General features: G+C 37.9%; 1 protein-coding gene across 2 annotated transcripts in view; it reads left to right on the plus strand.

The window, feature by feature from the left end:
• The first annotated feature begins 489 nt into the window (after nt 1-489).
• The window catches only part of TNKS2 (tankyrase 2), a 30,758-nt gene continuing 5,722 nt past the window's right edge, over nt 490-25,525 (plus strand). The window contains exons 1-24 of one of the 2 annotated variants that reach the window (XM_062000812.1): nt 490-711; nt 7,013-7,237; nt 8,190-8,285; nt 8,590-8,626; nt 8,940-9,015; nt 10,289-10,383; nt 11,552-11,618; nt 12,460-12,646; nt 13,563-13,684; nt 14,168-14,259; nt 14,346-14,424; nt 15,418-15,589; nt 16,132-16,211; nt 16,635-16,780; nt 17,209-17,374; nt 17,666-17,885; nt 18,302-18,411; nt 19,119-19,307; nt 19,830-20,082; nt 20,718-20,800; nt 21,391-21,511; nt 23,369-23,466; nt 24,098-24,172; nt 25,179-25,284. In XM_062000812.1, coding sequence (XP_061856796.1) covers nt 510-711; nt 7,013-7,237; nt 8,190-8,285; nt 8,590-8,626; nt 8,940-9,015; nt 10,289-10,383; nt 11,552-11,618; nt 12,460-12,646; nt 13,563-13,684; nt 14,168-14,259; nt 14,346-14,424; nt 15,418-15,589; nt 16,132-16,211; nt 16,635-16,780; nt 17,209-17,374; nt 17,666-17,885; nt 18,302-18,411; nt 19,119-19,307; nt 19,830-20,082; nt 20,718-20,800; nt 21,391-21,511; nt 23,369-23,466; nt 24,098-24,172; nt 25,179-25,284 — 3,097 coding nt within the window. In that variant the 5' untranslated portion in view covers nt 490-509. The remainder of the gene's footprint in view (nt 712-7,012; nt 7,238-8,189; nt 8,286-8,589; nt 8,627-8,939; nt 9,016-10,288; nt 10,384-11,551; nt 11,619-12,459; nt 12,647-13,562; nt 13,685-14,167; nt 14,260-14,345; nt 14,425-15,417; nt 15,590-16,131; nt 16,212-16,634; nt 16,781-17,208; nt 17,375-17,665; nt 17,886-18,301; nt 18,412-19,118; nt 19,308-19,829; nt 20,083-20,717; nt 20,801-21,390; nt 21,512-23,368; nt 23,467-24,097; nt 24,173-25,178; nt 25,285-25,525) is intronic. The other variant, XM_062000813.1, reaches the window with a different exon arrangement.

Consider the following 25,525-nt stretch of genomic DNA (forward strand, 5'->3'; position numbering starts at 1 on the left):
CGGTGGTGTCTTTTATCTTGCTTCCCCTCAACTTTGAAAAAAACACTGAAGAACTGTTCCACGTGAACAGGAATCCCGTTTCAGATCTTCTCCGGCTTCGCGGACGGCGGCAGGCAGCGACATGCCACGTTAACACGGGACGTTCGCGAGGTCACGTCGGTCTAAACACGATCCCCGGCTCTCAGCCACCCGAAGCCGCGCAGCTCCCCCGCGCCGCGCACGCTCACCACCCCACGGCGCATGCTCACCACCATGTCTCGAGCGCCCGGCCTGCAGCGGGTGGGTGGGAGGGTCGGGGGTAGTGCCGCGCCTGCGCAGTGAGGCCGGCAGCGGTTCTGCTGGCGCGGCTGCTCCACCCGAATCCTTCCGCCGCGATGCGCCGGGCCCAGCGCCCCGCCCAGCGGAGCGTGTGGAGCGGTGTCGCCGCGGAGGGCCGCGGGCTGTGAGCGGCGCGGCGCGGGCTGCTCGGCCGCCTGCGGCGGTCGCGGCCCGGCCCGGCCCGGCCCGGCATGGCGGGGCGGCGGTGCGCGGGCGGAGTGGCCGCCTTAGCTGAGGCTCCGGGCTGCGGCGCAGTGGCAGAGCCGGCACGGGAGCTCTTCGAGGCCTGCAGGAACGGAGACGTGGAGCGGGTCAAGCGGCTGGTGCGACCCGAGAACGTGAACAGCCGAGACACGGCAGGCAGGAAGTCCAGCCCGCTGCACTTTGCCGCAGGTACCGGCCTGAATGTCCCTGTGGAGGAGGGGGAGCCCGAGGGGGTAGCCCCGCTGAGGCCAGGCCCGCTGCTGGGCCGTGCGCCGCCGCCTACCGCGGGGCCCGGGCAAGGCCGAGCCGGGCCGAGGAGAAGCGCTCCGCACAGATGTCGCCGCGGGGATGGGCCTGTGCGCAGCGAGAGGTCGGGGCGCTTCGGTGGCGCCCGTCCCGTGGTTGTGGCCATCTCCAGAGCGATTCCTGCTCTCGCGTGGGTGACTTGGAATTACCCACGCGATGGTGGTTGTGGAGCGGTACAAGTGGCGTCATGCTTCTACCTTTTTGTTGTTGTTGTTATTATTAAATAATCGTTAGATGATTGAGAGCATCTGGACTGGGGTTTAGATTGTTCGTGCTGTGACAGGTGATGTGTGTCCCAGGTACTGTTTCCAGCAGGCCTGCTCATTTTGAGAATTTCGCTCATAAAGAGTATTTTTTGCATTCTATTGCAAACAGACTTTGTTAATTCGAGACTTACACAAACACTGACATCACAGAACAACTGCTTTCACTGGCAACAGGCCAAAAGATTGTGTCCCACCTTTTGAGACAAAGACCTGACTGTCACTCTTGTTTTCATGTTGTTTGTTTTGATTCGATTACGGCATTAGATGTAGCACTGCGAGACTGTCGGCTGCAGAAGATGACAGCTTCTGTTCAGCTAAACAACATGGATTGTAATAAAAATGTCTGTTTCTTTGTAGTGCACTGTTCCCTGAACTCTGCACATAAACCAACATCACCTGTGCAGTGCACTTGTGTTTTGGAAAATTTTTCTACTTAAAGTGTCTTTCCCATGTATTCAATACACTTAACAGGTTCTTGAAAGTCTCTTTAGGCTACATTTCACAGATTTAAGAAGCTTGATCAATACAGGAGCCCAGGGCACAACTCGAAATACCCTGTAAGACGGAAACAGTTCTGCAGCTATCATTTTATATGCAGCAGTCCCTCCGTGTCACTAATAAACTCTGAAATTCTAAACAAATGAGTATGTTGAACAGCATTTTGGAGAAGTGAGGAGTTTGGGTTTTTGTTATGGTTGATTTTTGTTCGGTTGATTTTTGGGTCCAGGAGGGAGATCTTCATGTAGTATAGTGCTCTAGTTTGTCTCTCTGTACATGAGTGGTCTGTCTTGACTTAGAAGAAACAGAGCTGTGGATCCATAGAGAGCTTTTTCTTTAAAAAAGGAATATTTGTTTGTGTAGTTGTTAGCCTTCTGATATGAAACAGACCATTACCATGTTTATGTCTGCTTCAGACTTGATACAGAGAAAAGAATTGCTCCTCTCACAAGACTGTATGAGATGCAAAAGTTTCTGGTTAATGTATTACATAAAATACTTGTTTAATTTTTTGATTTAACACCCTTCCATTGCTTCAGGTAGAACTCTGCTGTGGTCAGACTACCTGAAGTAGACTCAGTGTAAAAGATGGATATGAGTAAATCCTGAGTTTGGGGGTTATTGTTTTTATTTTACTTTGCTTTTTCCCCCTCATGGTTCACAATCAGAGTAATAGTAGCTTCTTTTGTCTGCTGTCTCTAAAGGAATTGCATTTCAGGAAGTGAAAGCAAGTTCTTGCTTTGTTTAGCTTAGGTGGCTAGGTGTTCTTAGAAAACACATTGCAAAACTTCTCTGACTAATTTCATTCAAGACTTTGTTTCATGGAAGAGATGGAGCTGAAATATGAAGCTAGGTGTTGCATTGCCTTTTTTCTAACGGCATTCTGGGATCTGGACTTCTGGTCTGAAATCTGGTTTTTTAAGTCTTTTCTTAGGTCTTATATAGCAATTTTGTAAAGGTGGGGAACTGGGGCTGTTTAGAGAATAGGAGAATGAGGGGGAATCTTATTAATATTTACAAATATCTAAATGGTGGATGTCAGGAGGTTGAGGCATCCCTTTTTTCTGTGGTATCTAGCAACAGGACAAGGGGTAATGGGATGAAGTGGAACACAAAAAATTCCATTTAAACATAAGAAAAACTATTTTACTGTGAGGATGATGGAGCCCTGGCACAGGCTGCCCAGGCAGGGTGTGGAGTCTCCTTCCTTGGAGGTCTTCAAGACCCACCTGAAAGCGTTGCTATGCAGCTTGATCTAGGTGGACCTGCTACTGCAGGGGGGTTGGACTAGATGATTTATAAAGGTCCCTTCCAACCCTACCATTCTATGAAAATATATTTTCTAAAATGCAAACAAGACCCCTTGGGTATGTGTCATTATTAAACACGATATGTATTCAGGTTCTGCCTAAGGTTGCTCTTTGGATTGTGCAGTACGTAATTGTGTGTGTGGTAGATAAGCTATACTGAAGCTGAAGAGCCCACCAGACTTTGCAACATGATGGGCTTAGTCCTCTCTCACCATAAGTTGCATATACTTTAAGTCAATCCTTTTCATCACAATTTATGTAAAACTTCAAAGTATCGCAAGGTTTTAGGGAGTTGACAGGAACCAAAATGCCTTTCCTGCAAAATGAAATTCACCAAATAAATGAACGCCTTGGGCAAAGCAGGAGAGAATTGGAGCATAATGTGGTCTGATATGAGCCTTCCAGTTTCTACATGCAGGTAAACAAAATGCCATAATGGTTATCATGTGAAATGTGATTTTCATCTTGTACATGGGTCCAAAGGCTTTGTCCTTTACCAGAGTTGAGGTAAACAACTGAAAAAAAGCACTGGAAACTTTGAAACTCATGGGTTTTCATTGGATTTTCATCCCATCAGAATTAGATGGATGTCAGCTTATGATACAGCAGTGACTGTAAATAAATACATTTTAAAATGTACGAGTTTCTATTGTGATAAATATTCTGGATTTGTCAGCTAGAAGTTTGTAACTTTGGGGAAACAAGTGCAGTGAGCTGTCATAGATGGTACAAGAATGTCAACTGGAGGCCCTCAGTAGGACAGAAGGAAAAAGGATTTGTGGTGATGAGACAGTTCTCTTGCACAGGTGCAAACTGTGACACTGTTCAGCTGGTCTTCTGGTTGACTTTCAGAAGCCAACAAAAGCCCCCACCATTTAAAAATTACAATATTTGGGGTTTGGACTTTTTTTTTTAGTGCTGATGTGATTTTTGCAACAGTGGACTAAAGGCAAAGAGGAGCTGTTAGAGCAGGTCATGGCTCCCATCCCTGTATCAGGCCTTCCCCTCTTTCCACTCCCAGTGGAAAGAAGAGAAAGGAGGGCGGGACCATTGTATAGAGTTTGTCCACCTTCTCTGTACATGTATATCCTTTAAAAAATAGTGAGAAAATATTTCTTTCCATGTGTGATGCCCTCTTGTACAGATGCCTCCTCAAGGAAGTCCTGCTGTGTAGTCAGTGCTGGAAAGTTAAAAAAATTGGTGTGATGCAAATGAGCCTGTCTCAACATTAAAATAACTACAGGTGGTTTAGAGATGTTGCTGTACTTGTGGTATTTTCAAAATGGATACAAACTTTGCCCAGAAAGAAGCTGTGGATTGCTTGTGCACTGTGTTGTATTGAACCTGTATACTAAATAGAGAGCATCCAGGTGAGCTCTCTATGCCTGTAATGAAGCTGACTGCAGCTGGTTTCAATCATTGTGCTGATTCCTGCTCAGATTGCCATTTTACATTCAAAAACATGGCTATACATCAACACTTTCAGGGCCAGGAATGCTTTCTGCAGAAGAATGAGTGATGTTGGACTACCAAACATGTAACTTCTGGGCAGAAAATTTGATGAGAGGCTTTTTCTAACATAACTAAAGCTGAAAGCATTTTTAGTACTGAAAGAAGATATCAAGCAGTCTGTTGTCAAATAGCAGCTTTGATGATGTGTTTGCAGGACTCTGGCAGTTGTTAAAAGCTTCATCCCAGTAGATCCTGAAGAATTTAGCAAATTTTGAGTATACATTCAAACTAGAAACAGAATTTTTTTAAATTTTGAAGACCTAAGAAAAAAATCAGCAGGACACATAAGAAATATATTCATAAGATCTAGTTATGAAAGTTAAAATTATTTAAGAATGAAAAATATGCTGCATATAAATTTAGATTTATAGTTTTCAAGTTATAGACAGTATGGCTGCATGGATATATGTTGTATAGGTACTGGTTTGGGGGTTTTTTGGCAGCAGAAATATGCATGCATGTGAAGTGGATATGGCTTACTGTGCTTGTGCAGATAAATTGGTTTTGCATGGATCATACATCTGGTCCACTTCTTGTCTCAGTGTGCTGAGCTCCTGTTCTCTGTTAGGACAGGCAGATGCCTTCTGTTATTTGTAAGATGGGTAACAGTCACGTTGAGATGCAAAAGGAAATTTGCTGTACAGTATGTGCTCTAGCGAAGTCAAGGTGCTAGCAAGCTAAAATTTGTGTTATTGGTAATGTATTCGAAGAATTGAAGCACATCACCAGTATAGTCTTGTGCTGTTACTTGAAAATACCTTGGAATTCATTCTGAGATTTAAAAAAATCACATAAGTTAATTTATATAATAATCTTAAATCAGTGGGCAAGGTGAGTCCCGAGCATACTTTTGAAGGAAGAGGAAGAAAGAGGGGTTTTAACAAAGGCTTTTCCAAATACCTTTCCTGACCTTTTTATTTTTGTCATGCGTGGTTTGTCTACGAGATCTCCTCTCGGCAAGTAGGATCCAGAAATTAATAATGCCAGTGTTTGGGTTTTGGGCTCCAGGATTTCAGTTGCTATCAATCTAGGAAAAGGATTTACTAAACAGTCATGTTTAGCAAAGAGTGTGCTGTGAAATAGTTCAGTTTTAACTACAATGCTGACAATTTCTCATATCCTTCAGTGACTTTGTCACTGAAATGCTGTGTTGTTATCAGGAGTAAACATCATTTTCTAGGTTATGGTTGTGAGTACTTGTATCTACCTACTGAGGTTCCATGGATGATTTGTGACAAAATTTTAAATCTACTACAATCTGAATATCCTTGCTGTTCGTGACTGTGTGATTAATTCAGTCAGAGGGAAAGGCTCAAGACTTCATCCCCACTCAGTTCTTAAGCTCTTCAGGAAAACAGTTTGCAACTCAAATATTCAAAGTAAGGGAGGCCAAGTCCTGCATATGTGGGTTATTTCCCAGAAGGTACTTAGCACAAGGCTGATACCTATCGAAATACGAGTCTTGCTTGTCCTGATAATCTCTGAGACCCAAAAGAGGTTTTCATGAGACCTTTGAGATATTTCTGTAGACAGTGCCCTTTGGAACATAACGAGATGGACATAATGGCTACAGACGGAAGTCGAAAGTCATTCTGGCCTCTTTTACTAGAGAAAACATAGATACAGTTTGATGTCCTGGTTTACTGTAAATAAAGTGCAAGATACATCTGAAATTAAGCAATAGCAGCTACAGAATTGTCTTATAAGGAACTCACCTTATTTATGTTTCTAGTCCCAAATGCACAAGTGAGCATATTTTTTTGTCTTCTAAGTTGAATGACAGGTTTGTAGAAAAGTGCCTCAGTGTATAAGAGCATTTTTGTGTTTTAGTCATGATCAAATATTTATGAACGTTTTAGGTATCACTGAAAATGCACATGAATATCTTTAAGTTGTGGTTGTGAATATTAATAAATGTCTTCAATAGAGAATGGTCTCAGATGAATTTCCTATGTCTCCAAGGATTTCCTTAAGTGATCATTTCAAAGATGGAAACTGTGCACATGATGGTAGTTATTCCTTAGAAGGCAAATAGCCGTGCTTCTAGATTTAAACTGAGAACAGTGCTGATTACTTGCTTTTTTAAAAAAGAACAACATGTTTCTGCAAAATACTTCTGATGCTATGTGAACTCTTTTAGAAAAAGCTTAGAATATGAATTGTACATGCGTTGGATTATAGCCAGTCTCATCCTTACAGCTAACAGGGCTCATCTGTTGGTCCATCCGCAAACTGGCCATGGAACAGCAATGTCATACAAATATTTTTTACTTTAATAGCCAAATAAAATTACTAAAAGGGTTTGTGGGCAGCATTTTGTTATTTTTTTTATATTTTCAAGAAACTGTGGAATCATGGGAGTCCTGTCAAGATATTAATTGTTCCACTAATAGTTACTTTTTTTTTCTACTATTTTTAATCTTAATTTTTAGAGGTTTCAAAAATAGCCTTGGTATGTAAATACTCATTTAGTAACAAATGACAGTTGTGATCATTATGTAGAGTGGTTATTTGAGTTTGTTGTTTTAGTCTGTGTATGTGGGACAGGAAATTCTCTTCACACCGCCCTAACACCCTTCCTCCCTTTATCTGTTCCAGGTTTTGGTCGGAAGGATGTAGTTGAATATTTACTTCAAAGTGGTGCCAATGTCCATGCACGAGATGATGGAGGGCTTATTCCTCTTCACAATGCTTGCTCTTTTGGTCATGCTGAAGTTGTCAATCTTCTCTTGCGGCATGGTGCAGATCCTAATGCTCGGGATAATTGGAATTACACTCCCCTTCATGAAGCTGCCATTAAGGGCAAGACAGATGTCTGCATTGGTAATTTTCTCTCATTCTTCCTGTGACTGGCACTTGTTTGCACTGAAAAATTAAGAACCTTTTAGAGACCACCTTTATTCTGTGAAGCTATTGCTGATTTAAGGATTAAAACTAGAATTATTTGATAAACTTAAATTCATATGCCAGTTTTATAAGAAACAAGTTTTTATATCTCTACATTACAATTGTCTAAGTATAAAAATTCACATTGACATAATGGGAAAATTGCTCAGAATGGAGGTGATGGAGCTAGAGTTTCTTTAACCTCCGTCTAGTCTCTTATGCTGCATTCTGCTGCTACTCACAGAGCAGTAGAAAGAGCAAAATTGGTTTATATTGGATTAATTCTGTCTTTATTTGTAGTAGCCATGTTAAATTGGTTAAGGATAGGAGCTAAACTTGAATTATATTGACTACTTGTTTTGCCTACACGGTTGTTAAGAACTGGGAGAAGGTAGAAAGTCAGATACATGACCAAGACATTTTTTGATTATGCCATTTGCTCTCATTTACTTTATTAAGGAGCACGTCTGGAGAGTTGTATAGATGACAAGGCCTGTTTGGCCCCAATGTGAGTGCAAGATGCATGGCCTGCTACTGCTGTGTACGGTTTAAAGCATAGACACTTCTCAATTTGAGGCAGCATACTCACCCTGATGAGACTGGTTTTTGTGGTATGTTAGTCCCAGTCTTTCAACTGAGACTGCCTCCTGCTCGTCTGTGATTGTTCCATTTCTGCTCTGCATTTTTCTCATAAAATGTGTCTAGGCATGTTTTCCTACTTAAACTGTCCACAGATGCTATTCAGGTATTCTGACGTTAAAGATTTGAGAGAGGAGGTTAGGATTAGTAACTGGATGTTTCATTTGTATCATAACTAAGCTGAAAGCAACATCTCTGAAGCCTTGCCTTACAGAATTGTTTTCTCATGGAAAACTTTACCATTTTGCAGTACTGCTGCAGCATGGTGCCGAGCCAGCTATCCGGAACACAGACGGAAGAACAGCTTTGGATTTAGCTGACCCGTCTGCAAAAGCAGTGCTGACTGGTAAGGGATAATCTTGAGATGACTAATAACAGTCAAATGAATGTAAAATAGTGTTTTGTCTTCCTGATAATACTTTAATTTCTCTGTGGTTTAAAATTCTGAAGAGGAATTCCCATACGGCTGTCATCATCTCAGTCATGGGATATGTTCTGGATAAATAGTTTATTGTGCTAGTTCACTAACAGACTGTCAAATTTTTAGCACTGATGTTCTGTAAAGTTTTGGAAGAGGATGGTAGGCAGTGTTTTTTTTACAGATATGGAAGTTTATTTTACAACTAAAAAAGCTCTGTTTTGTCTTCCAGGTGAATACAAGAAAGATGAACTCTTAGAAAGTGCCAGGTAGGCATGTGTGGAAGATATCTGTAATTTAGTTGTATTTTCAGAATGGTAGGTAATGAATAGATACATTGGCTTTTGAGCTGACATTCCATCTAGATGCTAACCTTTGGCTGTAATTTGTGAATAAAGCTACAAAAAAAGTTATATAAATGTATTTTTACTTTCCCTTTAATGCTTACAATACAGAACTGAGTACATTGCTTCAGAACAGGTCTGCTGAATGTTACAGCATGGAAAAATATTAAAACAACATAATAAGCTACTAAAAGCTGGAATAAAAATATTTCTGCCCATTTCATGCCTTGCTTTTCAGGAGTGGAAATGAGGAGAAGATGATGTCTCTTCTTACACCATTAAACGTTAACTGTCACGCGAGTGATGGCAGAAAGGTATTTTTGTTTAAAACCTGATTTACAATTAATTTCCTCTTACATGTTTCACAGCTATTGTTTGACCAGATTTTAAGAATGTTAAATACATAATCTTGTCTTATTTTCTTTAATATACATGGGGAAATAAGACTGTATCCCTCTAGCAGACAGCTAATATTTTTGTCAGTCCTTTTAAGGTTGAAAAACAATGTAGGTATTTCCATATAGGAGCAATAAACAAGCAGTTTTTCAGTTGAGACTTTTGCTGGCCCTTCATATCTCCAATGACAAAGGGAGGTCTTTGCATAGATTCTTGTCACTGTCACAAAGAGATACACCCAGGCCCCTTATTTGCCATACACCCTAGGCAAGTTATTTCTGCTGTTTCAGGAACCAACTATTCAGTGCTATAAGTGTTGGTAAAGAACTGTGTGAAAAATGTTCACAATCTCCATTTTAAAAAATCCCAAACAGTCTCTTGAGTTCTGCCCCTAGCTAGCAAAGTTTTACATTATTATCAGATTTTGGCATCCTCGTGCTCATTAAGCACAAGTACTCATTCACCTAATTCACCAAATGAGTTTCCTTGTTTAAGGCGTTGTGGTGAGATATTGAGATTCTCCAAAACACCCCTGTGTCTCTATTTTCTTTAACTACCAGATAAGAGACTTGTCCTCTAGGAACCATACAAACCCATTTCAATTGATGAATTTGTAAATTAAGGAGTTAGAATTTCTCTTCACTGATTTGTAGCACTTCGTGCCACTGATGTGTGGGTTTCCTGGAAAAATAGAGCAGTTATCCAACTGCCCTGTGAAGAGTGAGAATTTAGAAGATAAAGTTACTACACACAAAAGTGTGTTTAACAATCTTCACTGGTAATTTCTAAACTTAATCTATTGATTGGCAGGAAGGCCTCTTTAGCAGTCGTAATTTCCAATGGCCATCCCATTTCCCCTTTCACAAGGCACTTTATCCCAGAAAAGTATTTATGGTTATGGTAGGCTAAAAGACTGCAGGACTCAAAAATCCCTTAATAAGGCCAGAATGTATTAATGATGGAGTAAATTCAGGATTTGTGTTTGTGGCTGCAAGAACAGTCAGTAAACAATAAAGGTAGTTATCAAATGTCTGGATTTTTTTAATGTTGCAGATGTTTCATAGAATAGTAGAATGGTATTTCAAGGACTTCAGTAATTAGTGCTGTCAACAAGTTTGGAGGAAAAAAAAGAAATGTAAAATTGACCCTTCATTTTGTGTTACTGATTACTTCTTCATTCTGTCATTTCAGTCTACTCCTTTGCATTTAGCAGCTGGGTATAATCGTGTAAAAATAGTACAGCTCTTACTGCAACACGGGGCTGACGTACATGCTAAGGATAAAGGGTAGGTGTATTTTGTTCTTTGTTCACAATAAACAGAATTTGTTAAAATTCAGATAAAGAATAGTAATACTATTTAACCATGAAGCATTTCTAACGTGAGGCCATTATGCCTTTAGCCCTCATTGTTACGATAAAACTGTGAGATGTACAGACATAAGACTTGTGAATGGATAGGATGCAAATAGAGCTGACCATGGGCTGCCTTTTAGGTCTCACTAGCCGAATCATTATCTCTTGTTTAATAAAAGACTTTCACACAACACTAGAAAGCCAGCGAATATTTTCATGATTGAAAACCTTAATTTTCTTTGTATTTTTAAGTTTCTGCATTTCTTTTTTGCAAAGAATGTGATAAAAAGTGGAGATCTGTTTTCCAGAGCTTTTATTTGGACATTTTTAAGCGTTTAGTTATATCAGGAAAAGTAGTGAAATACAGACATGCTAGATTTATTTAGTTACATGAAATATAATTAAAAATTATTTTGAAAACATGTGTTTATGTGCATGAAAGATAATGAAAACTGTTATTCCTCCTTTTTTTCCCTAGAATCACAACACAGCCCCATAAATTGCTGCCTGAGCAGACAGCTTTAGTTGTCCTCTTGGGATTGTAATTCACTCCTGTCATTTCTCAATTAATAGCCCACAGTGAAAGTATTCACTTTGGGCAGTTTGTCACTTGCCTCTGAGACCAGTATGTTTGAGAGAGTATGAAGCTGGCTTTAAAACCTCTGTAGCTCTGCTTTTACTGTAGAATATTGTTCAGTTATTGTACAGAACGTCAGCCAGTAAGACCAAGGGAGAAGATAATCTTACAATGTTCTTGTGAAAAAGGAAATAATTACTGTCACTCCAGAAAACCCCCTGCAGATACCTTTTCCTGATTAGGATTCTGAGTTTGAGCAGAATCTTTTCATTTGCAGTAAGACATTGCAATGAATTTCTCATCATCTTATTATCTTAAATGTTTATTGTTCAAAAATATACTGATGGGATTTTCTGGGTTCTTCTACAGCTTCTTTTTTCTCCTCAACTTCATTTGAACAGCTCTGATGATATTTTTGTAAAATGTTCAAGGTGAATAGAGTACATTTGCAATGTTACAGATGCATTTGGAATTGCACTAGGCATACTAAGATAATCATCCTATTCCTTTCTCTCTTATATAGAGATTTGGTGCCACTTCACAATGCCTGTTCCTATGGTCATTATGAAGTAACAGAGCTTCTAGTAAAGGTTGGTCTTTGAAGAGATTAAAAAGTGTATTGTTGAATAACAGTTTATAAAATAGTCTAGTGCAAGTTGCTTTGGTTTTTTTAAAATTGTACTTAGATTTACAAAACTTAAAGAATGATACATTGCTTTTGTTAGTGGTTATTAAGATGGAGCTACAGAATCTTTTGCTCGCAAGGAAGCTTTTTCCTTATAAATGTTCTTTTATTTTGCAAATCACTACAGTTTTAACGGCAGCAATGGGAAAGAGCATGTCCTGTCAGACTTGCTTACAGACAGAACTTAAGGTGCATACAGAACATTGCTGAGGAAGAATTACACAGATATTAATCATCCAAGAATATTATTTGCAGAACCTTCTACTTAAATGTTTTGAGGAAGTCAGCGTTGAGTGCCTATCTCCTAGATATCTTGACATTCATATCTTGGGGGGTATCCACAGAACATGTATTAATCTTAGTTAAACTCTTCACTCCAGACTTTTTCTAGAGCAACAAGAAGAGGAACTTGTTCTAAGGTGATTTGATATCGATTAGACTCTTTCTGCAGTTTTACCTGTAGCAGAGTCAATCTGCTTTGGAGATGATGGGGAAAGCCTGAAGAGAGTAGCCTGCCTTCAGCTTCATTGAGCTGACATAAGTACCCGTGAGACACTAGAGGATTAAAGACCAATGTGCTGATGTGTTGTATTGAAAGTGAATGTCTGGACAGTGGCTTGGGTATAGTTTGTGTACAAGCATTGATTTTTATTTTAACAATCTTCTGCCTTAGAACTAAAAAGAGAAGTCTTTTTCTAATGATCTGGTATTGATATTACATCTTTTTTACCCCTTTCTTTTTCAAGCATGGAGCATGTGTGAATGCAATGGATCTGTGGCAATTCACCCCTTTGCATGAGGCAGCTTCCAAGAACAGGGTGGAAGTGTGTTCTCTTTTATTAAGTTATGGTGCTGACCCAACACTGTTGAACTGTCACAACAAAAGCACCATTGATTTGGCTCCGACACCCCAATTAAAAGAACGATTAGCATGTGAGTATAAAGTGAGATCAGTTCTACAGTTACAGATTGTGACATGTACTTAGGTTCTCTAAACAGTGACCTACCAGAAATCAGGTTTGGAAAATGCTTGCACTTTCCAAGCAGTTGTGCAATGTTGGACAGTGTGTTTCTTAGTTTATGATTTGAGGTTGCTAGATTTTTCTGATTGTCGACACTTAGGATAATTTTATTGTCAGTTTTACAGTCAGGTGGTTCTGATGGGCCATTTTGTAGCTTTTATTCCTTGAATACATGCTTTTCCTCACAACCTTGCCAGTACACTTTTCATTTTCCATACTTGTTTCTGTCATTGCATCGTGACTGTTGAAATACTGTTTATTATTCCACTGTATTTTGGTTTGGGGGAAAAAAAAAGAAAAAAACAACTTTAGAATGCTGGATATATTTGAATATGCCACAATTGCTGTAAGCTCAAAGAAATTGATGAAAGGCATTCATTTTCATTCAGGAAACTTAAGGAGTTGAAAACAATGCCCTCAAATGCTGTCCTGAGTGGTAAAACAATAACTTGTCTGGGATAGGTACAAAAAATCTTGCTAAACAAGACTTCACGTTAGCATCTAAAAATGATTTTGCAAGGCAGGTCAGAAGTAGAGATTTATATATGCTTGAAATTGTACATCTGTAAAGAGTGAAACCTAGAGCAGTGAAATAGATCTTGTTCAGCCAGTTTAGACATCTCTGGCTGTGATTTATAAACAAAGCACATTCCTGTAGTGTTTTGACTTAGATAACAAGTTCTGTCAAGTGATGTAAAAGCTTAAGTCTTGAGTTGGAAATTTCTGCGCCATGGTCTGCTGAGTAGAATGAGTATTTTTATCAAACCAAAAGAACCTTCATCCTTCCTAAGGAGTGTAACCTGCTATGTATTCATTTCTTTTTAAAGATGAGTTCAAAGGTCACTCGCTGCTACAGGCTGCAAGAGAATCAGATGTAGCACGTATAAAGAAACATCTTTCTTTGGAGACAGTGAACTTCAAGCATCCTCAAACACATGAGACAGCATTGGTAATATCTCTGGATTTATTAATTATTTTGCCCATATTGTGGCTAATGTAGGTATGCTAGGTACTAGTCTAGAATTAAAGAGGTCAGTGTAATCTGTTTGATTAAACAAATATTTGATTAATATTTTGTTCTTAATGTTGATTTTAAGACTAATCTACATTGCCTGCTTAGTTGTCTAAATTGATGTCTAAATGACTATTTTTCTGTAAAATACACTAGTTTTAAGCAACAGCAAGCTATGGATGTTAGTTATTGGTAAAGCTTGAGATTTCCAGCGGTTACTGAAGAGGGAGCCCTGGAAAATACCAGAGTAAATGCAGAAGCCCATGTGGAATGTCCCACGTTAATAAGCTTTTATGTATTTGGTGTTATTTTTTTCTGTTGACTTGGCACACAGCCAGCTCAGCTGCCAGCTGATCAGCAAGCAGTAAAACCTGTGTATTGCTAACTAGTTGTTAATACTGCAATTTTTAATGTTCTCAGCATTGTGCTGCTGCGTCTCCATATCCTAAGAGAAAACAAGTATGTGAATTGCTGCTGAGGAAAGGAGCCAACATCAATGAAAAGACAAAAGAGTGAGTTGTTACAAATGAATACTCCTAAGTGTTTGTTCAGAAGATTTTGAGAAATACTTTTTTTTTTTTTTTTCCCCTTAAAAAAGCTTCTTGACTCCTCTGCATGTGGCATCAGAAAAGGCTCATAATGATGTTGTTGAAGTAGTGGTGAAACATGAAGCTAAGGTATGAGTTACTATTCATACTTTTTGTTGAAGTTTGCCTTCTATATAAGTTTTCATATCATGAGAAATGAGAACTGAGTACACAGATTTTTGTAACATACTAATTTCAGAAGGTCATAGATTTATACACTTAATACATGGGCCATCAATCCATCAGTACAGTTCCATACATTGAGACACAGTTCTTGGTTTGGTACTGTTTTAGAAGTGATGCAGATGTAGTTCTCACTATTAACTGAAAGCTTATATAGTGTCTTATTCAATGCTTCATTGTCCAGCTCTAGTGAAATGCTTAAGCGAGGCGGGGGGGAAGTAGGGGATATATAGGAACAACAAGAAGCTGAATTGACAGGTAGGCTTTATATGATGTGTGCAGTGAAAATTACAGTGAAGGCAAAATGTTAAATCATAACACAGTGTTTAGTTTAAATTTTGGCCAAAAAAGAAATAGTGGAAAGAAGATGCTCTCTGTAATGCATGAATCCTTCAAAACCAGAAGTTAAATCTCTCTGTTGTGGAAATTTGATTACAGCCTAACTGTGGGGAAGCTTCCAAAGCAATGTAAAACCAGAGGAAGAGTAGGAACAAGTAACAATTGGGTGCAGAATTCTAAATTGTTAAATAGACCTTAACTGAAACATATAGGAAGTCCTCAGTCTGAAAAACCACAGTAAGCTAATGCAGGTAAAAGCTGTTCTGCGTGTTGGCACTGAAGATTTGTGCTGCCATGAGCAAAATAATGACCTTCTTCTGTATGTGGTAAAATTGCTGTAACTATTTATGTTGAATTATTCACATGCCTCTAAAAGGGCACTGTTCTTCCCCATTAAATATACTTTATGGACTACTTTTCTTCAAATTTTCTTTTGAAATGCCATGGCATTTGGAAACACACTAAGTTCTTTTCATTAAAGTAAGAAACTTTCCCAGTCAGCAATGAAAACAGCTTTAATACTATGTTTTGATTGTGATATTTCTTGTCTGTTGTTTTCAGGTTAATGCATTAGATAATCTTGGCCAGACTTCTCTTCATAGAGCAGCACATTGTGGTCATCTTCAGACATGCAGGTTGCTGTTGAGTTCTGGATGTGACCCTTCCATTGTGTCTCTGCAGGGCTTTACCGCCTTACAAATGGGGACTGAAAGTGTGCAACAGTTACTACAAGGTACAACTGATACATTCAGGATCCACTTCTGAAGTCATGTGATGCTTCATTTTACTTGCCATTTCAAGTGCTGTCAAGAAATAACAGTGAACACAAGTCAAAAAAAAAGTACTTTCTAAAGAGACAGTATTGGATTGTGCAGTTCTTACTCCATAACCACGTGCACAGGGAGAGAGCCTGCTCTAGATGTAGTTAACAGTACAATTTATTCTCTAGTATTCAGCTATACAGATTGTCAGAGATGCTCAGAATGTTTCTTGATATAGCCACCAGGCATAATTGAATTCTGAAACAGAAATAAGAATGTTTAGTTGGGTCAACAGTGCTTTAGAATAGACAGGAAGAATGTTCCTAAAGGCAAGATTGGAACTGCCACTAGAGCTAGTAGCTACAGTTATAGATGAGTCTGGTCTTTCCTTACTACAATTGGTTAACTATTTTTTTTAAAAGGAAAACCTTCAAATACTTAAATGATTTCCCATTTTAGTAAATTATCTCAACTTCATACACTTACCTGTCACACAACCTCATTTGTTTTGCAGAAGGGATCCCGTTAGGCAATTCTGATGCAGATCGACAGTTGCTGGAGGCTGCAAAGGCAGGAGATGTGGATACTGTAAAAGTAAGCTTGAACCTGTGCTACAAATAAGAGTGAATTATATCTCAAATTATATAAAATTTCTTAAGAGATTAAACAGCCCTTCACTGACTGCTTTAAAGCTTTGATTACTGTCCTAAAACCTTTGTATTGCACAGATATTACAGATGACAAAAAGTAATGTTCACCGTTTCCCTAAGTTTGTCTTGTGTAAGAAGCGTAAATAAGTCACACGGGTGGATTTGGGAGGAGGGAGTGTTAATTTTTTATTCCTTGGGACTCAGTCTGTGAAAAGTAAAGGTCTGATGTAAATATAGATAAGAAATGAACTTTCTCTTTAATGAAAATTATTTTTCCAGATTAGATGCACATAAGAACATTAATGACTAAACTGAAAGCATGCCAACACTGTATAGTGATGTATGTTTTGTTTTGGGGATTTCACAGAAACTGTGTACAGTTCAAAGTGTGAACTGCAGAGATATCGAAGGACGGCAGTCTACACCGCTGCATTTTGCAGCTGGATACAACAGGGTGTCAGTTGTTGAGTATCTTCTTCAGCACGGAGCTGATGTGCATGCAAAAGATAAGGGGTAAATACTCAAATGTATGTCTTCTTGGCAATTGTAATGGCTGGTATCTGTCAGCTCTCTGGTGTCTGATAGCTGAGGAGCATCCTGTCTTTCTGCAGACGCCTTTTTTTTTTTTTTAATTGTCATGGTGAGTTCTGTTAGAGTGAAGATGCTCAAAATAGCCACAAAAACATTTTGCAATACTTGAGGCTAGAATGACAAGAATTTCTCTAGCCCTGTGTTTTTACTTCTCTTCTGTGCCACTGCTGATTGCTTTTTTACCACTTTGGCAGTAGATATTCCTAATGTGTTTGACTATTGTGGACTTTTTTTTAAATCAAAAGGCTTTGTTGCTGATTTGATTGTTGAAGGTGCATTGTGCTCTACATTTGTGTCACTTTAGGGGGAAAACCTAATTTTAAAGTTGGGGTTTTTTTTATTTTTTCCAGAGGACTTGTCCCTTTACACAATGCTTGCTCGTATGGTCATTATGAAGTTGCAGAACTGCTAGTTAAACACGGTGCAGTTGTCAATGTAGCTGACCTGTGGAAATTCACTCCCTTGCATGAAGCTGCGGCAAAAGGAAAGTACGAGATTTGCAAACTGCTGTTACAGGTATTACCTATGCTGGAGAGCAGTTACTTTTATGTTCAATCTGAAATTTGCTTGGACTTCTTTGAGAAATTGATTTGTGTTTTGTGGTTTTTAAATGATTGTAGTTAAATGTATGTTTTCAGTAAAAGGGATACTACTAGCAAGTATGTTACCTCTTCTTGCATGGTAAATGTGAGGCACTCTAAAGGATTCGAGTGTGTGAGAGTATTTGCTGAAGAAGGCATAGGATGCCTAAGATGCATCGTGTTTATTCTACTTGTATACTTACCACTGGTTTTTGATGTTGAACAGCATGGAGCTGACCCTACAAAGAAAAACAGAGATGGAAATACTCCTCTGGACCTTGTTAAAGATGGTGATACTGATATTCAAGACCTACTTAGAGGAGATGCAGCTTTATTAGATGCTGCAAAGAAAGGTTGTTTGGCCCGAGTGAAAAAGTTGTGTTCACCTGACAATGTCAACTGCCGAGACACACAAGGACGGCATTCCACACCACTACACTTAGCAGGTCACTGTTTTAATTGGCTGATTTGATCAGAGTTGCTGGTTACTGTGGCTGAACTTTCTATGTCTAAGCAAGTTTAAAGTGTAGTCTCAAGCTAGAGGATTCCATATTTTCTCTTCTAAAAAAATAGTTAGTATTTTTTTGCATGTTAATCTTACATTGCTCTTCTAAACTGTTCTGTGACTTTAATTTCCTGTTTTGTCTGGCCAAAAAGGATCTTTTGTTGTTTATTGACAGACATTTTAAAAACCAAATACTCTTAAACAGTGGGAAGCTCTCCTCACTAATAGGTAGTACTGTCTTCACTGAGATTGACAACTTCAATCTAGGTGAATTACTACTTCTGTACAGCTTGTTGAATGTTTATGTATATTTTTTTAATGTGTTCTGGTTTTTTCTGACTTTTTGCCACCTCCCAGCTGGTTACAACAATTTGGAGGTTGCAGAATACCTATTACAGCACGGAGCAGATGTGAATGCACAGGATAAAGGAGGTTTGATTCCTCTGCATAATGCAGCATCTTATGGGGTAAATATCTCAAACTTTGTAATGGTTTATTTATTTAAAAAATAAAGTGATACATCTCATTAACAGCCTTGTGAGTCAATACTCCCTAGAGAGCTTTGTCATTGAGTTGTGTTGTAATCTTATCTGTAAAGTGAAAACAAAAGTATTATAGCCAGCTCATTGTATAGGTGAAGAATCTTTTGAATTTATAAAGTCATGGTTGTAGCTTACAGAACTGAGTTTTCTGAACATGAATGCTTAGAAAGGCAGTAGCCTGAAAGGTGTTCCATAAAGGCATTTTTTAATCGTGCCAGTCAGATTTTATCAACAAGATCTCATTTTCACTTACGCAGCTGATGTTGAGGCACTGGTTGTTTTTTTGGATTTCCTGGGTCTTTGTGCTTGGGTCAACTCTTTAATCAAAACAATTGTAGTAGTTTCCAAACTGCAACTTCAAATTCAGGCTTTTTTCCTTCAGATTCTCCTGGATCTGGGGTTCTGGTTTAGTCTGTCCTTTTTTCACTAGAGAAGCAGTCATAACTTTTCTTCCTTGTCTATAACATACCAGCAAAAAGACCTTATTTAAATACCTTTTTAAAATTATAATTCAAAAGTAAATGTATTCTAAGAAAATTCAAAGTGAGGATTGCAGAAAAGTATCAGTAATAGCTTGGAATTAGTAATGCACTGTGATACCTTGGAACTTAGCAGAAATTTTTCTTTTCCAGCATGTTGATGTAGCAGCTTTACTTATAAAATATAATGCATGTGTGAATGCTACAGACAAATGGGCTTTCACACCTTTGCATGAAGCAGCCCAGAAAGGAAGGACACAACTTTGTGCCTTGTTACTGGCACATGGGGCTGATCCTACTCTGAAAAACCAAGAAGGGCAAACGCCATTGGACCTGGTCACTGTAAGTGATGGGACTGTCCTTGGGAAATCTCTACTTACCTGCTGTTTGTGGCACCTCGTCTGAAAACTACCCTTTAATTTAAAAAAATGGTCATATAGCAGCTTCTCCAAAATATGAAATACTGTGTTTTTCTGGTATTGTACATACCTGGTAAGAAAAGTCATTATGATTTGACCAATACAAGAAATGTGGCAGTCAAGTGTAAGCAAACTTTGTAACGACAGAAAGTTAGGAAACTATCTGGCTGTTAGGTTTTGGGTACAGGTTTTTTCCTAAGTACTGTAATAAAATTATAAACTACTCTCAGAGTAACTTTTGTTTCTTAAACAAAACATTTTACAGTTTCATGAATGCTGTTGGCACAAAAGGCCATTTGCAATGTGCATTGTAAAATGCATATTTTTCCAATATGTGTTTATTTTGCAGTATACTGAATAAGTTTGGAATAATGATAATGCATTCTAGGAATAAACGTCGTGTCCAAGTGTTTCTCTGTTTTATAAGTTGTTTTCTGCTCTTCAGGCAGATGATGTCAGTGCATTATTGACAGCAGCAATGCCTCCTTCTGCCTTACCAACGTGCTACAAGCCTCAGGTTATAAGTGTGTCTCAGACTACGGGTTCTACAGCTGATGCCCTGTCTTCTGTTTCATCCAGTCCATCCAGTCTGTCTGCTGCAAGTAGTCTTGACAACTTGTCTGGTAGTTTTTCTGAACTTCCTTCTGTTGTTGGTACAAACAGTGCAGAGGGAGCTACTGTTCTGGAGAAAAAAGAAGGTGAGGCTCTCTCAGGTAGGAATGAATAACGTTTTCTACCCTATGGTAAAAAGAATACACAGTATGAAGTTTTCCACACAGTTACTATGACATATGCAGTATCACTATCCCCTGTGATGTCTTTAGCGAGGAACAGAAGTCTAAAAGCCTTTTAGCATATGATTTTAGTACTTTCCCCTTACAGAATCTTTATAATGTTTCTTTTTTGCTGTACAGAACAAAATAGTGAATTGTGTTTCAAAATAAAAGTCAAATGAAAATGCCTCCACACTAAGCAGTATTTTACCACAAAATGTTTGTGGTTTCTAAGAGGCTGTTCTTAAATCAAGTATCTTGAAAAAGTTACTTCTATAACTGTTTAGTTCTCAAAATATTTTATGTTCAAACATATATTTTTAATAGCTAGTTAGTTGCTTATCTCACAGGAGCAGAAAGATTGCTTTTGAGATGGGTAGAAAGAGTACTACAGTAGATTAAGTAGTAGTTGCCACTGGTTAGTGATACAGATATTTATTCCCCATCTTCAAAACACCCAGAATTTCTATCTCATTATTGCCACAGACCCTGTGAGATGTGTATAATTTATTTTACAATACTTATGTGAATATTTACTGTGAGTTTTTCCTCTTACCCAGTTTCAGGTGTGGATTTTAGCATAAATCAGTTTGTGCGGAACCTCGGCCTTGAACATCTAATTGACATATTTGAGAGAGAACAGGTAAGTAGCTGTATTTATTTCCAGATACTTAGCTATAAAGCAAGGGAATAAATACTAACTGTTTAGAATATTGTAATGAGACATATTTAAAATGTGTGCAAGTCAAGTGGAACAAAGGAAAGGAGTGTAACTGGATTTTTTTTAATTACTGTATAATATAAATTAATATTAAAGTATATGTATATATAAATAAAGGGGGACAGTAATGGTGGTAACAGTTTGAGTGTAGGCATGTTATGTTTTTTTCAGTGGTATAAATGGTGGAGTAAATAAGTAGTCTTGAGTAGTGATTTGGTTTTATTTCTGTTGGGTTGAATACATCTAGAGAATTGTATTTCTCGATTAGAAACTTGATCTTTACAAGTTATGCCATTGTAGTTTGTAGCATATTTATTCAATAAAGACAAAAGTTTGGAGAAAACTGATTGAAAGTCAAGTATGAGAATAATACACTAAGTTCTACAGTGTTCTGGTTTTGCTCACACTTGCTTTTTATCTCAGCTATTGTGTGGTACGTCTTAACTGTCATTGACAGCTGTTCTAGTATGTTTATGCTGTTATACAAAAGAAAGGTGTTGGTTTCATTACAGATAACACTGGATGTATTGGTTGAAATGGGACACAAAGAACTGAAGGAAATTGGAATCAATGCTTATGGTCATAGGCATAAAATCATTAAAGGAGTTGAAAGACTCATTTCTGGACAGCAAGGTATGTGTTTCTTCCAAATTATTGTATAACACTGCCTTTATAGAATCCATTTTGATAAATGCTTTTGATTATTCAAAAAGGTGTCTCATTCAAAAGAGTAACTAATAAAATTGTCCTATAACGTAGCACTTCAAATGGCTTTTTTTTTCTCCTTGTCTCACTGAAACATAACTTCCAATGAAACACAGCTAAACAATAGTAATTGAATAAATTAGTTAGAATTGGTAGGAATTTTTTTTCCTCAAGACATCTTGAGAATCTGTAAATTCTCATTCTAAAATCTGTGCTCCATAGTAAGGAGAGTCACAATACCAAGCTGTAAATTAAAGCAGTATTAAGCAATCAATAAGATAATCCTTTCTGTAGTAATGAAGTATTTAAGTGAATAGTCATAATTTTCTTCTGACAGATGACTTTTGACAGATCAATTAGGTATTTTTTATAAAAGCTACTTTTAAGGTGTCAGTTCAGCCTCCTGTCCCATTTGAGTTCCAAGTTTACACAACTAATAATTAATTACATACTGATTTTGTCTTCCAAGTAGGACTGATGTATTTTTTAGTAGATATATATTTGCACATATTTTAATATCCTGTAGATACACAGAATGTTAAACATTTAAATCCTTCACCCTTCCCACTCCCATTCTTTCTAGACTCTTGCTGTCTTGCTATAAAGAGCCTTATACTTTTTGTGTGTAAACCATGGGCATACGTACTTAAACTGAATATTTGACAGCTCTTAATTTTTTTGCCTAGGATGTGTTTTTTGAACAGGGAAGATTTTGTTTGCTTTGTTTTCCCATTTTCTAAACCTTGCCATTGTGCTCTTGCAGTCAAGTATGTTTGTATTGGTATTTTGACATCTTGTTCCAAGCACTGTATGGCCGTTGTTTTGGTGCTTTCTTGCTCCTGAACACTCTGTTCCAGTTGCATGCTGCTGACATGAGGCTTCTGATTGCACATGAACCTGTAATTTCTCTTATCTATGCATTATTCCTTTCTAGAGAGATGATGACAGACCCAGCATCTAACTCTTGATCACCTGTCTAGTGTCTGGAAAGGCTGTGGGCAAAAAAACCCCACCTGATAAATACTGTCCTTGCATTCTTATGTCCAGTAATTAAATTCCCATTACTTGCCAGTTGTGATTGAAATCTGTATGCAGATTAACAATCGATTCAGTGTAAAATTCCAGGTTTTTTTTTTTTGTTAATTTGGAATGAGACAGAAGTTTCATTTAAAAGTTCAGTATCAGGCTCAGGCTTTTCAGGTTCACAGATTATCTTAGTTCTTTAGTCAGCTCTTTCTGCATGATCCATGGGAAAAATATCCTTACTGAATATTTTTGATATGCATATTCAATACTGAATATCTTCAGGTCAGTTCTCTTGTTCATGATGGAATGAAATCTTAAGTAACCAACTGCATACATAGAGTTTCCTTGCCGTGTACACTAACGTACTGAGCTAAGCACAGACAAATAGGTTAGTGTGTCTGAAATGTTTGTTCTTGATGAGAGAGTGATTGATCAGTATCCACAGATCAATGAAAATTATTATTACTGTTCTGTGTCTGTGTTTCTCGTGGCATTTATGGTCTATGTGTGGTAATGTATGGGTGTGCTGGAAAAATGCTGGAAAAAAGCCCTGTTTGGAACTAATGCAGTGATTTGAAGGATCACACTTTGACATCTGCAAAAATCTCTGCCTTCCTTAGCAGCTATCCTCTTCATCTTGTAAACTGTGTTTTGAGAAAATCATCACTTTAAAAAGAAAAGTCTCTTCCTGATGATCATTCCAAATCAGCAGTCTTAAGTAATTTCTCAGGTTGTTGTTGTGTTTTGTTACTTTCACAGGACTTAACCCATACCTGACTCTAAATACTTCTGGTAGCGGAACCATTCTCATAGATCTTTCCACTGAAGATAAGGAATTTCAGTCAGTAGAAGAGGAGGTATGTCTTTCTATGTAGTTTCTCAGTATTTTTGTTAGCCCTACTAAAGAAGTAGATGAAGAAGTCTTGCTAAACAACAGTGCAACTAATGTCTCTAAGCCTATGAAAATCTTGCTTAAGGATACTTCACGTTTCCAGCTTTGACTGCACCACTAAACATATGTCATTAGCACGGATTCTAACTTTTCTCTTAATGTTGTTACTGTTTGGAGTATTTTTAAGACATATAATGTACAGATGTACTCTTTGACAGAACATAGAAATTCTATGCTACCACTTGCCTGTTTGTTATACACAGTTTTAAGTCACTTCCTTCCAAAGTGTCATAATCCTACAGGACAAAATTCTGAAGAAACAATATTCTAAATACATTAGTGACCATATTTTTCAGTTTTCAAACCAGACCATGCACTATTCAAGGTATGGGGTTGTTTTTAAAAAATAAAGTCATTAAACGAGTTCACACGCAGCCACGAAATCTGGCATTACTTCACAAAAATCATTGCCTCAAAATTTCTTGTCTGTTTTTTATTAAGACAGAATTAATTCTTTTGATTATGTGAAAGTACAGGATATGTGTTTTGAATGTGTTCTGAGACAAAGTGATACTCCTTAAAATTTCCATCTTCAGATGCAGAGTACTGTGCGAGAGCACAGAGATGGAGGGCATGCTGGTGGTGTTTTCAACAGATACAACATCCTAAAGGTACTTGTGTTTTTATGCTCAGTGATCATATCTTTAGAGTTTTGGCTGAAAGTACAACATACATAAAATGTTCTACATTTGTTTGTTGACCTCAATAATGTGATAAGAGACTGCTGTTCTGAGACACATACAAGAAGAATATCATCTTCGAGGGAAATTCAGAGAGTATGATTATATGGAAAAACTAATTACAGGTTGATAGTTATTAACAAACATTATGACAGGTTGATATAGAAGGACCTCACAGAAAACTGCAGAAAGTTTTGTAGAAAATAGGGTTTTGTTGAGGGAATGGCAGGGAAGAAGTGAAAGCAAAACTGCTGAGGCAAGGAAGTAAGACTGGTATGTGTTTTGGCTTGACTTAGCACCAAAGCAGCTTAAAACAGCAGGCAGTAGACACGATGTTGCTTTAAACAATACAGTGGAATTTTGGTTTGCATTCATTTTTTTTCCCTGAATAAATGGTCATTTTCAGTAAAATTATAGAGATTTTGATTTACAAGTAAGTACCTTTTTTTTTTTTCTGAACTGATGTTCCAGTTTCCCCAGGAGAATTACTGTGCTGTATCTACATACATAGGCTTTGCCATTGGCCAGCATACTTCTGCAGAAAGTGTATCATTTACTTTATTTAAAAGTGTTCTAGAAGGCTTCATGGAAAACACTTCGTTTACCAGGTGATATTTTTGCTAGGATTTAGTATCAAGCTAAGTTTGGAATGATCTTCAGTAGAATTGTGACTAAGCCTGCTAATTTAAATTAAGAAATATTGCTCAACAGATCTTTAAAATTAATTGATTCTTAATTAAGCATATAGCTATATTTTACTTCAGTTATTCTATAACAGTCAACTTGTGCAGGATAAATTAGAGAATCTATGTTTCATCAAGTTAAGGAAAGTATTTGTTGGCAGTGTAAGTACTGTGGTATAGCTGCTATAGGTTAAACGTCTGTCAGGTAAAGCAAGCAATTTTTCTGAGCAGAGCTTATGTTTTGACTGTTTCAGATTCAGAAAGTGTGCAACAAGAAACTGTGGGAAAGGTATACTCACAGGAGGAAAGAGGTCTCTGAAGAAAATCATAACCATGCTAATGAAAGGATGCTGTTTCATGGTAAGATACTGAAATGTACCTTATGAACTCATTTCACCATCAACACTCTTTATTGGAGGATTTCTCCTGGCTCAAATGAAGTAAACCTCAGTGGAGTTAGGTTCTAGGTTTTGCATGAGTTTAGTATGAACAGGTGTTTCTATATGTCACAACAGGGACATAAAACACATTGCATCTTTCTTCTGAAATGTGCATCTTCTTGTCTTTCCCTAAAACAGACTTCAAAGTTCTAAGTGAAAAC

The sequence above is a fragment of the Colius striatus genome, chromosome 8 (assembly GCF_028858725.1).
Source record: "Colius striatus isolate bColStr4 chromosome 8, bColStr4.1.hap1, whole genome shotgun sequence".
Classification (NCBI taxonomy): Eukaryota; Metazoa; Chordata; class Aves; order Coliiformes; family Coliidae; genus Colius; species Colius striatus.